The sequence below is a fragment of the Felis catus genome, chromosome C1 (genome assembly GCF_018350175.1).
Source record: "Felis catus isolate Fca126 chromosome C1, F.catus_Fca126_mat1.0, whole genome shotgun sequence".
In the NCBI taxonomy this organism is placed as follows: Eukaryota; Metazoa; Chordata; class Mammalia; order Carnivora; family Felidae; genus Felis; species Felis catus.
The window spans coordinates 157,355,325-157,368,436 of NC_058375.1; the positions used below are offsets into that span (position 1 = coordinate 157,355,325).

At 42.9% G+C, this 13,112-nt stretch overlaps 1 protein-coding gene across 3 annotated transcripts in view; it reads left to right on the top strand.

The window, feature by feature from the left end:
- Positions 1-286: 286 nt before the first annotated feature.
- The window catches only part of CERS6 (ceramide synthase 6), a 324,828-nt gene continuing 312,002 nt past the window's right edge, over positions 287-13,112 (top strand). For 2 of the 3 annotated variants that reach the window (XM_023259428.2, XM_023259429.2), the window contains exon 1: positions 291-596. In XM_023259428.2, coding sequence (XP_023115196.1) covers positions 427-596 — 170 coding nt within the window. In that variant the 5' untranslated portion in view covers positions 291-426. Of the gene's footprint in view, positions 597-13,112 lie in introns of all 3 variants that reach the window. The other variant, XM_045033905.1, reaches the window with a different exon arrangement.

Consider the following 13,112-nt stretch of genomic DNA (forward strand, 5'->3'; position numbering starts at 1 on the left):
GTGGGGGCCGCCTCAGGTCTCTGTGCTAAGCGCGGAGCAGGGGCGCGGCGGAGCAGGAGCGCGGTGAGCGCAGGACCGGCCAGCACTCTCCGGCGCCGGGATCCTGCGCCTAGGGCGCAGCGGCTGCGCCCTACCCTCCGGGCGTGGGCGAGCTGGCCGCGTGTGCCTCCCTGCTTGACGCGTGGGCGAGCCAATCAGGACTAGCGGTCCAGGCTGCCATGTGACGGGCGAGGCGGCTCCTTTCCCCAGCGCGGCCAGAGGGAGGAGAGAACCGGGGCTCGCCGCGAGCCTTCGAGAGCAGCGGTCGCGGAGGCGGCGGCGGCGGCGGCACAGGCTCGGGCCAGCCGCGCGCGCATCCCCCGGCGCCCTGGGCGGCGGAAAGCTCGGCGGGCCGCGGGAGCCCACGACACGAGTGGACAAAGCAAGATGGCAGGGATCTTAGCCTGGTTCTGGAACGAGAGGTTTTGGCTCCCACACAATGTCACCTGGGCGGACCTGAAGAACACGGAGGAGGCCACCTTCCCGCAGGCTGAGGACCTCTATCTTGCCTTCCCCGTGGCCTTCTGCATCTTCATGGTGCGGTTCATCTTCGAGAGGTAAGAGGGGCTGGAGCGCTCCTCCCCTCCCCCTTCACACACTCTCACACACACACGCACACGCACCCGCGCGCGCACATTCGCGCGCACACGCACCCTCGCTTGCTCTGTGGCGCACGCACCCGCGCCCCCAGCGCTCGCGCTCGCGCCTCCAACCTTTGTGTTCGGGGAAGGGGTTGTTGACCCTTCAGCCCGGCTGCCGTTCGGGGCGCCAGGGAGGATCTGGCTAGCCTACGGATTTCCTCCGGGGCGCCGGGGAGGGGCCGCGGAGCGTTGGGGTCGCCCCCCGCACTCCTCCTGGGCCCGCTCTCTCCCGGCCGCGAGCGCCGGCGAACAAAGGTGAGCGCCCGGCGGCCTCGGGACGCGGCGCACTCGGAGGGGTTGGCCCCTGTGCGCCCCGCGGGCGGCCGCGCTGCCGGGCAGGGCTCCCGGCCGAGGCTCGTCGCCACCCACCTGACAGCCTGGAGCGCTGCGGACGCGCGGCCCGGAGGGCGGAGGGACCGCGCACACACCTCCAGTCCTTTCGCCCAAGCACGCGGATTGTGGGGACTGTGCTTCGAAACAATTCGCCGGGGACTCCTGGGCTTCTGGCCGCTAGTTGGTTTCTGCTCGTGACACTATCAGGCCCACAGTCCTGGGAGATAGATGACAACAGTTTTTAGGCTTCCAGCACTCCGGGTCATTAGCGGTTTTCTTAAAAGAGATTATGACGAGACGGGTGCACAGCCTGCAACGTGGTGATATTAAATTGATAAGATGCTTCCTGTGAATAACCATAAACTTTTGTGCCAAACGCACTTAAAACATTTTAAGGAGTTGTTATTTACCGTTTGTATAATTTCCGGATTTGGTTGAGTGGCCCCACTGTGTCCCGAACAAACTTGTGTTACTCTCTTTCAATCAGTCTTAGTCACAAAACTCGATTTTGCGTGCTGTGCACTCTCCGGGTGCTATTGAAACAAAAGCAGGACAGCGGCACACACTTGTTTTCCTCTACTGAGAACCTCGCCTCCCCTTCCTCTCCTCTCTCCGCCCCCCGTTCATCGGTGAGGCTGAATTCCTCAGATGATGGAGTTTATACCCCATTTCCCACGTCCACTCCACCACTCTTCTCCTACCCCCAACTCACCTTGGTTTTGTTTCTGAAGCTTTTGCTGTTATTTTGTTTGCTGTTTCTGTTCGCCTGACACCACTCTTGAGGATGGCGGAGTTTGTCTTTTGTGTCATTTGTTGCTGGGTATGGCAGCAGAAAAAGCTTCGTGGGAACAAAAAGTATCTTTTGTTTAAGGAAGGTGTGTTTTTCAGTGGGCGATAACTGTTGCTTGTGAACCAAGCCGCCGGTTCACATGCAGAGATTGAAATGCACAAAGGAACAGATTTAAAGACGTATTTTAAAATGACTGCAATCCAGCGCAGATACCTCACTGATCCTATCTAGCGCTGAGGCTTACTGTGAAAAAGTGGGTGTGTTTGTAGGTTTGGAGTTGCTTCTACAGCAGATGTTTACTTACAGAAAATAGGAACTGCTGTCTAACTTCGCAATCTCTTCAAAAACAGCCTCTCGGGACCTGCAGGAGCTTCTGTACTGATTGATACTTAGTAAGGGCTCCACACACCATTGCGTAAGAACATCTGATCAATTCTGGACGGGCTCACTTGTAGTCAGGTAATGCATTTGAAAGAGGCGTAGTCTTAACGTTTTGGAAAACAAAAGCATGTCAGCTAACGATCTTTGGGCAGAAAGCTGATTCCAAGTTCTTTAGATTGGAAAAAAGTAAATTTGGTTTTGTACTTAAACTTTCTCTGCCTTAAAAAAAAAAAAAAACAAAACCTAAAAACAAATGTAATTTAAGTTGAAAACTGGAAGTTTGTTGTTCTTCCTGGACAGTTTTTTCTTCCTTTGTGTAATCTCTTGACTGGACTTAGACTTTGTACAAAAGGGTCAGCTGCTTTCAACTATCAGTCACAGCAAATGCTGTCATATAGTAACGCAGAGAGTTTTTCAGTTACTTTCAGGCCGTTGGTTCATGTAGAAGTGAATTTCATGGCAAACTGAGAGTTTGTGATTGATGTTCAGAAGAATACTCCAGTATGGCCCATATACCACAGGATGCTATACTGACTCTTGGAACGATGTCTACTTTGTTTCTATAGTGGCTTCGGCCCTGTCTTAGCCGTTCAGACTCTCAGTTCCCTGAAAATCCAAGTGTATAATTGCGTCCAGAATTACAAGTTGTGCATGTTTCTCCTCTCCTCACATCTAAGGAGTCCATTCTGGTATCCAGCTTGTGGCCTTCGTCTCAGCATCCACCAAGGGCCTGAATTTGAATCAGCTGATATTGTTATCGTGCTATGACTCACTTTCTGTCCTCTTCTAACATGGTGTACTTAAATCTTTCTTTTGCTGTATTCTGTAATGTATAGCATGATTTAAAGAAGCCTGTTGTGAGTCCCTTTACAAAATGAAATGCCTTTGTAATAGAAATAATTCCCTCCGGATTCTCTTCCTTTTCTTAAAATTTATTTTTCATTTTTGGGGCACTTGGGTGATTCAGCCAGAGGAGCATGCAACTCTTGATCTTGGGGTCGTGAGTTTGAGCCTCACGTTGGGTGTAGAGATTACTTAAATAAACAAATGTTTTTAAAAATTTACTTTTCATTTTTATTTTTCAGGATTCTATTCTTTTTATGCTTCTGTTGTTACTTATTTCAAAGCTGAGAACATATCTATGAAATACCTGATTATCCAAGATCTTTATTTCCATTAAATGGGGTCTGTAATGCACTTGTTGAGGCCCAAATTGTGGATTTGAATACGTTCTCCTCAGACTTATGTTTTTCTCTCCATAAAGAGAAACACTAAGGAATAGAGTGGATTGAGCTTTGCTCCATTAAACAGGCTTATTTTTTTGTTTGCACACCACTGTTGGGGTGTTGACAGTGGAGGCATTGGTGGCCAGAATGATACCGTGTTATGGTACCATATGGGCAACAATATGGACACTCAGCATGGTTGGTTAAAAATGGAGCAGGCTAAATTCAGTGACTTTCGACTGAATCTGTGAATAGTCCAAAGCTGGGTGGTTTTTAGCATTGCCTTTGTACCGCACTTAACCCTCAGTAGGACCAGAAGGGCCATTATAGATATTACTTGATTGACAAAGTAAAAGATCTGTTGTTAAAAAAAAAAAAAAAAAAAAAAACCAAAAAAACAAAACTTCATGGTTTCTCCTAGAATGAAAATTGTAGGGTATACCGTTATATTATGTTGTTGGCTTGATGACAAGGAACAAAGTAATATTTATTATTTCAAATTAAAAAAATTTAATTTCAGTGTAGTTAACAGTATTATATTAGTTTCAGGTGTACAATATAGTGATTCAACAGTTCTACACATTACTCAGTGCACACCATGACCAAAATATTATTTAAAATGTAACATTATCGGGGCGCCCCGGTGGTTCAGTCGGTTGAGCATCCGACTTCGGCTCAGGTCATGATCTCACAGCTCGTGAGTTCGAGCCCCGCGTCAGGCTCTGTGCTGACTGCTCGGAGCCTGGAGCCTGTTTCAGATTCTGTGCCTCCCTCTTTCTCTGCCCCAATCCACTCACATTCTGTCTCTCTCAAAAATAAATAAACATTAAAAAATATAATGTAACATTATCATATAGTTTATGAATTTTCTTGATTTAATGCTTGTTTAGGCTTAGTGAGCCTTTCTCTGGAATTATAATAAATACTTCTTCCAGATTCACTTGTTAAAATATATTGCTATAAATTACTATCTCATGAAACTCTGTGCAGGCTAAAAGTCATTTTTTGCAGGTAGAAATTAGTTGTCTAAGAATAAAGAGATTTTCTTCATACAAGTATTTTAGCCAATGGTTTCTTTCTTGTATTTTTTCCATTATGATTTGAATGAAAAGAATTATTTGGACTGTTATCATTTGTGCTTCAAAAAAACTACCATATTTCAGAATAATCGACAAAGAAGATTCTTAGAGAAATCACTTGCTCTCTTTCCTCAGACCCAATTTAGGTGGACCCTAGAGTAGACCTGACACCTCTTGTGATGACCAGATAATAAATGAGAAACTCATCCCTGTCAGGTTGGCTCTCAAAGTGCCAAGCTATGAGAGAACTGTCATTTTCCAGGAGGCTGACACCAGTCTCGCCTGGCTCATTCACTTAAAAGACCTGCTGCCCTCAAACCTTCAAGAAACAATAGTGTCTCATTAGTGTCAGAGGGAAGGTCTGGCCAATGGGCTTTTTCTTACCGATTTCCTTAGTGTCTTTTCCTTGCTAGGAGCCCTGGGTAAGGTCCTGGAAGGGAAGAGAAGGGGAGGTGAAGGGGGAGGGGGGAAGGAATATGAATGAGAAAGTATTCCTGACCTGATGGTTAGAGGCGAGAGAGGAGGTGTGAGTGAATGTCCGCCAGGAAAAAGCGGTGTGTCAGGTGAATTTGATTTCTGAAGGTTGTTCCTGTAAAGTCCCTTGTAATGAAGAGACTGGATGTCTTCTGATATATTTTGAAAGAGTTTGCGGTGGACTGGATGTTTCTGTCCCTCAAAATTCATATGTTGCAATCCTAAACGCCAAGGGGATGGTATTAGGAGGTGGGGACTTTGGGAGGTGATTAGGCCATGAGGGTGGAGCCTTTGTGAATAGGGTTAGTGCCCTTATAAAAAAGTCCCAGAGAGCTCCTTGCCTCTTCAGCCATCTGAGGACACAATAAAAAGATGGCTCTCTGTGAACCTGGGTTATTCTCACCACATCCCAAATCTGCTAGTGCCTTGATCTTGGACCTCCCAGTCTCCAAAACTGAAAAATAAATTTCTGTTGTTTATAAGCCACCCAGACTATAGTATTTTGATATAGCTGCCTGAATGGACCAAGACAGAATATTTGGTAACAGTTTGCATACGAAAAGTTCCTTTTGTGCAGTCAACCTTGGACATTTAACTCTCTAAATGTACCTGTTTTCCTTGTTCAGTATGGTGTGATTCAGATTAAAACTATGGATCCCTGCTTTGCTGGACTGGTGTTAGAGGCAAGAGTCGGTGTCAGAAGTAATAGGTTGCCTCCTACAATTAGTGACTGGGAAAGGAAAATTGGATTACAATGGCTGCTCTGTTGGAAAACAACCTGAAATCAAAGGGACTGTATTCGCAGACCTGTAGTACAGCTTTCTCATCTTGCAGAATAAAAGGTTTGCATTTGTAGGGTGCAGTCCTTTAGCTATTTGTAGTAGACTGATTTATGGATAAAAAACATCACGTTACTTTTAATGGACAGTGCCTTAGAATGGTGAGGAAAGCAGGTAAGAAAACTGCAAATTATTACAAATGATTTAATGCCATCAAGGATTAATGACACTAGCACTTTGAGTCCACTTATGACTTTACTGCCGAAAGTGTCTTCAGGGGCAGGGTTACATTTTTTTCTGCTGGAGCCTCATTTGTAAGTGGTTTCGCTTCTGTGATGGGGAAAGGCAGGTGTCAGTGGAAAGGAAATAAGGTTTAAAGTGAATTTCTTCCATCAGCAACCTGTTCCATGGCTTATTTGGAGATCACTGCACTGCCCTCAGGCACTGTTCACACTTCGTTGGTGAGCATGAGAATCTAGGACCATTTTGTACATAGAAGATTGTTAAGTGTTTATTATATGTGCTTAAATTCCTTTTCCTATCACCAGGCCAAGCTAGATTTTCTTACAGAGTTACGACTCTCAAAATTTTACTGTTTCCCCCCCCCCCGCCTTCATTTGATCAGTTAATTTTGTAGATACTTTTGAGTCAGGATATTGGGGTTCCAGATTTTGTTTGCCAGTAACTAGTTGTATCATGTAACGTTTCTAGGGGGTTATTTTTTTTCTTTAAAAATTTTTTTTTAATGTTTATTTATTTTTGAGAGAGAGAGACAGAGAGTGAGTGGCAGAAGGGGCAGAGAGAGAGGGAGACACAGAATCTGAAGCAGGCTCCAGGCTCTGAGCTGTCAGCACAGAGCCCGATGGGGGGTGTGAGCCCACACACTGAGAGATCATGACGTGAGCCGAAGTTGGATGCTCAACCAACTGAGCCACCCAGGTGCCCCTCTTTTTTAAGAAATGTATTTATAAAAATAAGTATAAACAAGATGGCTTCTCATAGCACGAAGATCCTTCCAGCGATGCCCTGAGAACCTTTATTCCTAACTAAGATTTTATCCTTTGGTCTTTTACCCTCCCCTTTAAAAGAATAATCTCACAGCCTCTTTTGTTGTCACTCTTACCTGCTGTCATAATTTTCATTGACAGCATACACCTTTGCTTCTGCTTGATTGAACACGAAATGGTAATTTTCACCATTTCTTTTGGGGTTGCTCATTAGTACTGCTGTGGATGGTTGATTGCCAGGGCACACAGTCTGAAGTTGACTTTGTGCTCACCGTCTTTTTTTCTTATGTTGGACTATTGAAAATGACTGTGGCTTTTAATGAATAACTTTTTAATTTTAATTTTGAAAGTAGTAATAACAACTGGTATGTATTTCTAAAATGAGCTTCTTACTTTACATGGTCTACTTATTTAATCCTTTCCTAAATCCTGTGAGGTAGATACTAATTTTCCCAATATTTTACAGATGACACTAAGAGTTGAGAATTTAGGAAATATACCTAGCTCACCATAGCTTAAAATAGCAAGGTAAGCATTTGGAACCACGTTTCTTGATCTCCTGATAATTTTGGTGATTTTTAAAATTTTCTTAAAATTTTTATTTTATTTTAAAGAGAGAGTGAGGGGGAAGGAGGCAGAGGAAGAGAGACAGAGAGAGAGAGAGAGAGAGAGAGAGAGAGAGAGAGGGAGAGAGAAAATCCTGAACAGGCGAGATCACATTGTATATGTACCATAATTCCTTTAACTAGTCTCCATATTGTTGTTGGACATAATAGGCTGTTTCCAGTTTGTGTATGTAAATCTTCCAACTCCTGATGACTTCCTAAGTAATGTTTCTTAGAAGTGGCATTTCTAAGCCCAAAATGGTAAATATCTTAGTGTTCTTGATAGATACAAATGGCGAAATTGGTGTCCAGAAAAATTATATCCATTTGCACTTCCTGATCAGCAACCAAAGTATTATCATTTGAGGAAATTTTTGCTTTGCAAGCTGAAAAAAAGTTACTGCTGTAATTATGTTTTTATGTTATTCATTATGTTATTTCAAATATTTACTAATCATTTGTATTTCATTTTCTGTGAACTTGTGTGTGTTTTTTTATTGGGATGAACCTTCCAACTTTTTTGGTAGGAAAGTGGTGGCCTTTGAATTTTTTTTTTTTGTTGTTTTAGTGCAGAATGGTCTTGTTTATACTCTTTCTCCTTTCTGCTTTCAGCCTCTCGCCCACAACCTGAGTATTCATCATCAGGCAGGAAGCTTCTCAGATTCTTCCACACAGTGGAAGGGATGCAGTCAAGAGGATGAAGTGGGATAATATCCTGACTTTATTATGGAGAGTGAGGCATAAAGAAAGGGCTGGGAGGAAGGTTGAGGAATTCAGAGTGAATGGGTTTTTATTAAGGAAAACTCATAGATAGAGCTAAACTCTTATACTGTTTCTCTGAACGTTTGGTTGAAAGTGACTTATTAGACACTAATCGTTAGGGAAATACAAATCGAAACCACAGTGAGATACCAACTCATACCCATTAGGATGGCCACTATCAAGAAAAATAAAAAATAAAAAAAGAAAAGAAGACAGATGTTGGTGAGGATGTAGAGGAATTGGAACCCTGTGCATTGTTGGTGGGAAGTGTACAGCCGTTATAGAAAACAATACGGAATGTCCTCAGAAAATTAAAAATAGAATTACCATATAATTCCGCTTCTGGCACATGCCCCAAAGAATGGAAGGCAGAGTTTCAAAGAGATATTTGCACACTTGCACTCTTAGCCACGTTATTCATAATAGCCAAAGGGTAGAAACAACCCTAGTCCATTGACACATGAATGGATAAACAAAGTGTGGTACGTCCATTCAGTAAAACATCAGTCAGCCCTAAAAATGAAGGAATTCTGACACATGCTACAGCGTGGATGAACCTCAAGGACATTATGCTAAGTGGAATGAACTAGTCACAAACAGACACGCCGTATGATCACACTTATATGAAGTACTTAGGGTAGTCAGATTCATAGAGACAGTAAGTGGAATGGTGGCCAGGGGCTGAAGAGAGGCAGAAATGACGAGTTAATGTTTCATAGGTGTAGAGTTTCGTGTTTGCAAGATGAAAGGAGTTCTGGAGATGGATTAGATTGGCAGTGATGGTTGCTCCGTGTGAGTGTGCTTGATGCAAGTGCACACTTAAAAATGGTTAAGATGGTAAATTTTATGTGTATTTTACCACAACTAAAACTAATAAAAATGTAAAGGTTCACTGACTTAAAAAGGTCACTTACTAGAAATAACTGGTTTCGTTTTCTAGGTTTGACAGATTTCTAGTCCTCTTGATCTCAGTTTCATCAAGCACTGTTTTGTTTCTGGGTTTGTTTTCTTTTAAAATACATAACCCCTTTGTGGTCTAGGAGAGCCCTTCTCTCCAGAATCATCTGGAATGGTTTGGTGGGAGGTGAGGGGTGATGGAAGGGAGGTTAAAGTCCAGAGAGCTCTTACATACCCGGGCCTTTTGGGGAGGTCCTTCAACCAAACAACTTTCTTCAGTCTGTGTGTTAATATGACAATTTAATAATAGTAAAATGGCAGGTACAGAAGTGAATACAGTGTCTTTAGAAAAGCCTACTGCACAGTTTCAGAGGATACAGCCCTAGGATTAAAGGCATTCTAGTGAGTTCACAATCCACTTAAAGCAAACCAGGATGATAGGATAAAATTCTAGTAAGGTGAGTGGCCTGGGCCACAGACATATCCTATGGAAGCTTTTCTGGGAAGATCAGATCGGACACTCTTCTCTGTCATTTTAAATTTATAGTCATGTTAGAGGTGCCTGGGTGGCTTAGTTGATCTCTTGATCTCAGCTCAGGTTCTTGATCTCAGGGTCATGAGTTCAAGCCCTGTGTTGGGCTTCGTGCTGAACATGAAGCCTGCTAAAAAAAAATAAGAATAAATTTATACCCATTTTGTAAGCAAATGATTTAAATACTCAAAAATCTGAACATGATTTTACTCAAATGCTGTGTACTATAAGGTGATTGATAGTAAGCATTGGCAGGTTCATATTATTGAAAAGTAGTTTTCAAAGTTTGTGCAAATGTTTGGTCTTTTTGTACAAAACACTGCTTCCCATAATTTATCTCTGAAAATATTTGGGACAGGTTTTTTTTTTTTTTTTTTTTTTTTTTTTTAAGGAGAACGTTTTTCCCCTCAGCACTAGCCTTCACAGTGGACTTCTCTTGAACCACTCCTGCTTCCCATTCCTGCTTTTGCTTTTATTACCTCAGTATTGGATTGTGTGGCTTGTTTTGGCAGGGGTGGAGTTAAAGATACACAAATGGTTTGTCATTACAGGAAGGATGCATTCATTCCTTTACTAGGTAAGCTCGTTCACACAGTGACCCAGGAATAACATGCCAGGGTCTACATTAATGTCACATCTTATCTTTGAGGTTTTCAGGTTAGAAAGCTATTGTTGCTGTCCTGAAGCTATGATTGAGATGGTCTCTCCCCCCCCCCCTTTCTCTTCCTCTTTCTCCCTCTCTCCTCCCCTTCCTTTCTTCTCATCACTTGTACCTTTAAAAACACAAGGAGGACTTGAGAGCACAGGAGGAGCACAGTGTTAAGTGTGACGGGCCGGGATACAGAAAACCATGTAAAGTCTTGCCTAGGGACACTTTGGCAAGTATCTGAGTAAAAGCTGCCAGCTAGTCTAAGTGGCTCTGTAGATCTTGTCTTCATAGATCACCATTTCAAAGCAGAATGTAGTGACTCGGTGGTTTAAGCAGAGTGGCAGTTTGGGACACAATAGCTTGAGTGAAGGGAAATTGAGAACCCAGCAGTCGGTCACTGAGGCTACATAGAGATAAGAGAGTATAAGGGCTTTACGTGTCAGAGGGTGTGTTTATTTTTGAGTGTGTGGGTAGACTCAAGGGTGACAGTACATTTAAATTGTTCCTGTTTTGTACATTTTTTGCAGCTAATTACAGATGTATATCCCTAATTCCTAGAATTAAAAGGAAAATGGATGAGATATCACAGAGACTGTGAAACTTGGGTTAAAATGCACCCCCTGCCGTTTATCAGCTATGTAGTAGCAGACGTCATACCTTCTGAAATTTGATGTCTTTACTTGTAAAATGGGGAGTATACCTACTTTGTGATATTGGAGGACTGTGAAAATCCATTTAAAGGGGGCTCAGTAAACACTGGTTCTTAAAAATACATGTTGTGTAAAAAATAATTGATACCATAATACAGTATTTAGTACCTACTTGAGAAGTAATGCTCTGAGATGTGATTTCATGTGTTAGGTGTGTTGGGGGGGCGGTTGAGAGGTAGGGAGAGAGTGCAGTTCGTGGGGGCAGTAGGACCTGTTTATATATGTGATCCTGAAACTGGAGGATTTACGTGTTCTGTTGAAGAGTAATTATTTAGGGTTTTACCCAGGCATTGGAGCCCTAATCCCATCAGCACTATGCCTATTTAGGGAGGAGAATGCTTCTTAGCCTCTTCTTCTCAACTGTTAATATTGATGCGGATTTTAGGCCAGTGATTTGTTTGTATTTGGGGACAGAAAACTATGTCTAATGGTGGGATTTTAGACAGGTGATGGGCAGCTTTGTACCACTTGGAGCCTGAAGCTTTCTCCGGGGGCTGTGCCTTTGGAGAAGGCCCAGGAAGATGGTCTTTCTCTGGTTAGAGAGAGACAACTCTGACTCTGGTTAGAGTTTTCACAGGAAGCTGCCTTTCAGGGGAGGGATGCCTTAGGCAAGTATGCCAGTCTGTCCCCCACTGTCCCATCTGGCCCGACGGTCCTTTTTTATTGCACATAGACTCAAGGGAAAATTGATTGGGTTATGGCAACCAGATATTGGTTATGGCAAACATCAATTTGGCCGTTTCTATTGATTTGAGGACCTGAGCTGAATTCTGGCCATGCCACCTACAGCTGAAGATCTAGGAGCAAATTACTTCATCTCTCCGTGCTGTTTCCAACTCCTAGGGCTGTGAAGATTAGATGAGATAACGCATGCATTGTGTTTAGAGCATTGCCTAGTTTACGGACGTAGTGTTTCCTGATTTTTAGGTTTATTCAAGGTACACACAAGGTCCTGCCCCCCAACCCCCAAGTCACTTTCTAATTGTTGGAACCCTGATTTCCAGAAATGAGGCTTTATCATTAAAATTCTGAAACCCTCGGGGCACCTGGGTGGCTCAGTTGGTTGAGCGTCCAATTTCAGCTCAGGTCATGATCTCACAGCTCTTGAGTTCGAGCTCTGTGCTGACAGCTCAGAGCCTGGAGCCTGCTTGGGATTCTATGTCTCTGTCTCTCTCTCCCCCCTCCCTCAAAAATAAACATTAAAAATTTTTTAAAAAAATAAGATCTCTGAACCCCTTTACTGGCATGAACACGTATGATAGACATACCTGCTTTTTACTGTTTGGGTTTGGGTTTGGGTTTACTTTCCCTCATATCTTCTCCTCTGTCTCTGTCCTTGTCTCTCTCTTTCTTCCCCTCCAAGGAAAATTCTGATACTTCTAATTGTAGTTAGCAGAAAACAACGCTTAGCAACTTAGTGAAGAACTAGGCCTTGTCTACCTCACACTCATGTAATGCACTTTGCTGAGATTGTATGTTAATATTTAGATGGCTCAGAAATATATTTTTTTTCCTAGTAAGAGCCTCCCAGAAAAAGGAAAGCCTTGAGACTAATTATCAATTTCTTTCAGAATTTTAAGCCTAGTGGATTATCTTAATTTGATCCTTAAGGGAAACATTCAGTGTAGCATCCCTGGGATCGTATTTATGAAAATGCAGACATTCAAAATAGGCTGAAAAATAATAAATACGTGTATTTTTTCTGTAAGAGAAACCAGCCACCCCAGATTTTAACTTCCACTGGTGTGAATGTGGCTAACCTCGCCTGACCAAATTCATTTAGAAGGCCTTTGAGGCTGCTTTCCACTTCAGGCACCTTGTTAGCTCTGCACAGCTGAAAAATAACTCATAAGTAGTTTGCTGTGTAAATCGTTGAACAAGCCTGTAAATTTTTTTAGGCATTGATGGAAGATATCTTAGGATGATCAAATATGACATTTGTGGTGGGTTTGCCTTTTAAAGGAGGAAGTAAGGCAAAGATGAAACCACAATGCTGTAGAATGACAAATTACCCAAAACTGCTTCTATTTTAATTCGGTAGTAGTTTAATAGAGCCATAGACTTTCTACTTAGAAAGAAAATTGAAAACTCATTCACTTAAAAATATGAGTCTATTGTGCGTCACACCAGTGATGTACCAAAGTAGGGGATGGTGGGGAGGGAGTCTGACCCAGGTGCGTGCAGTTAGGGGGTACATGCAATGAGGAG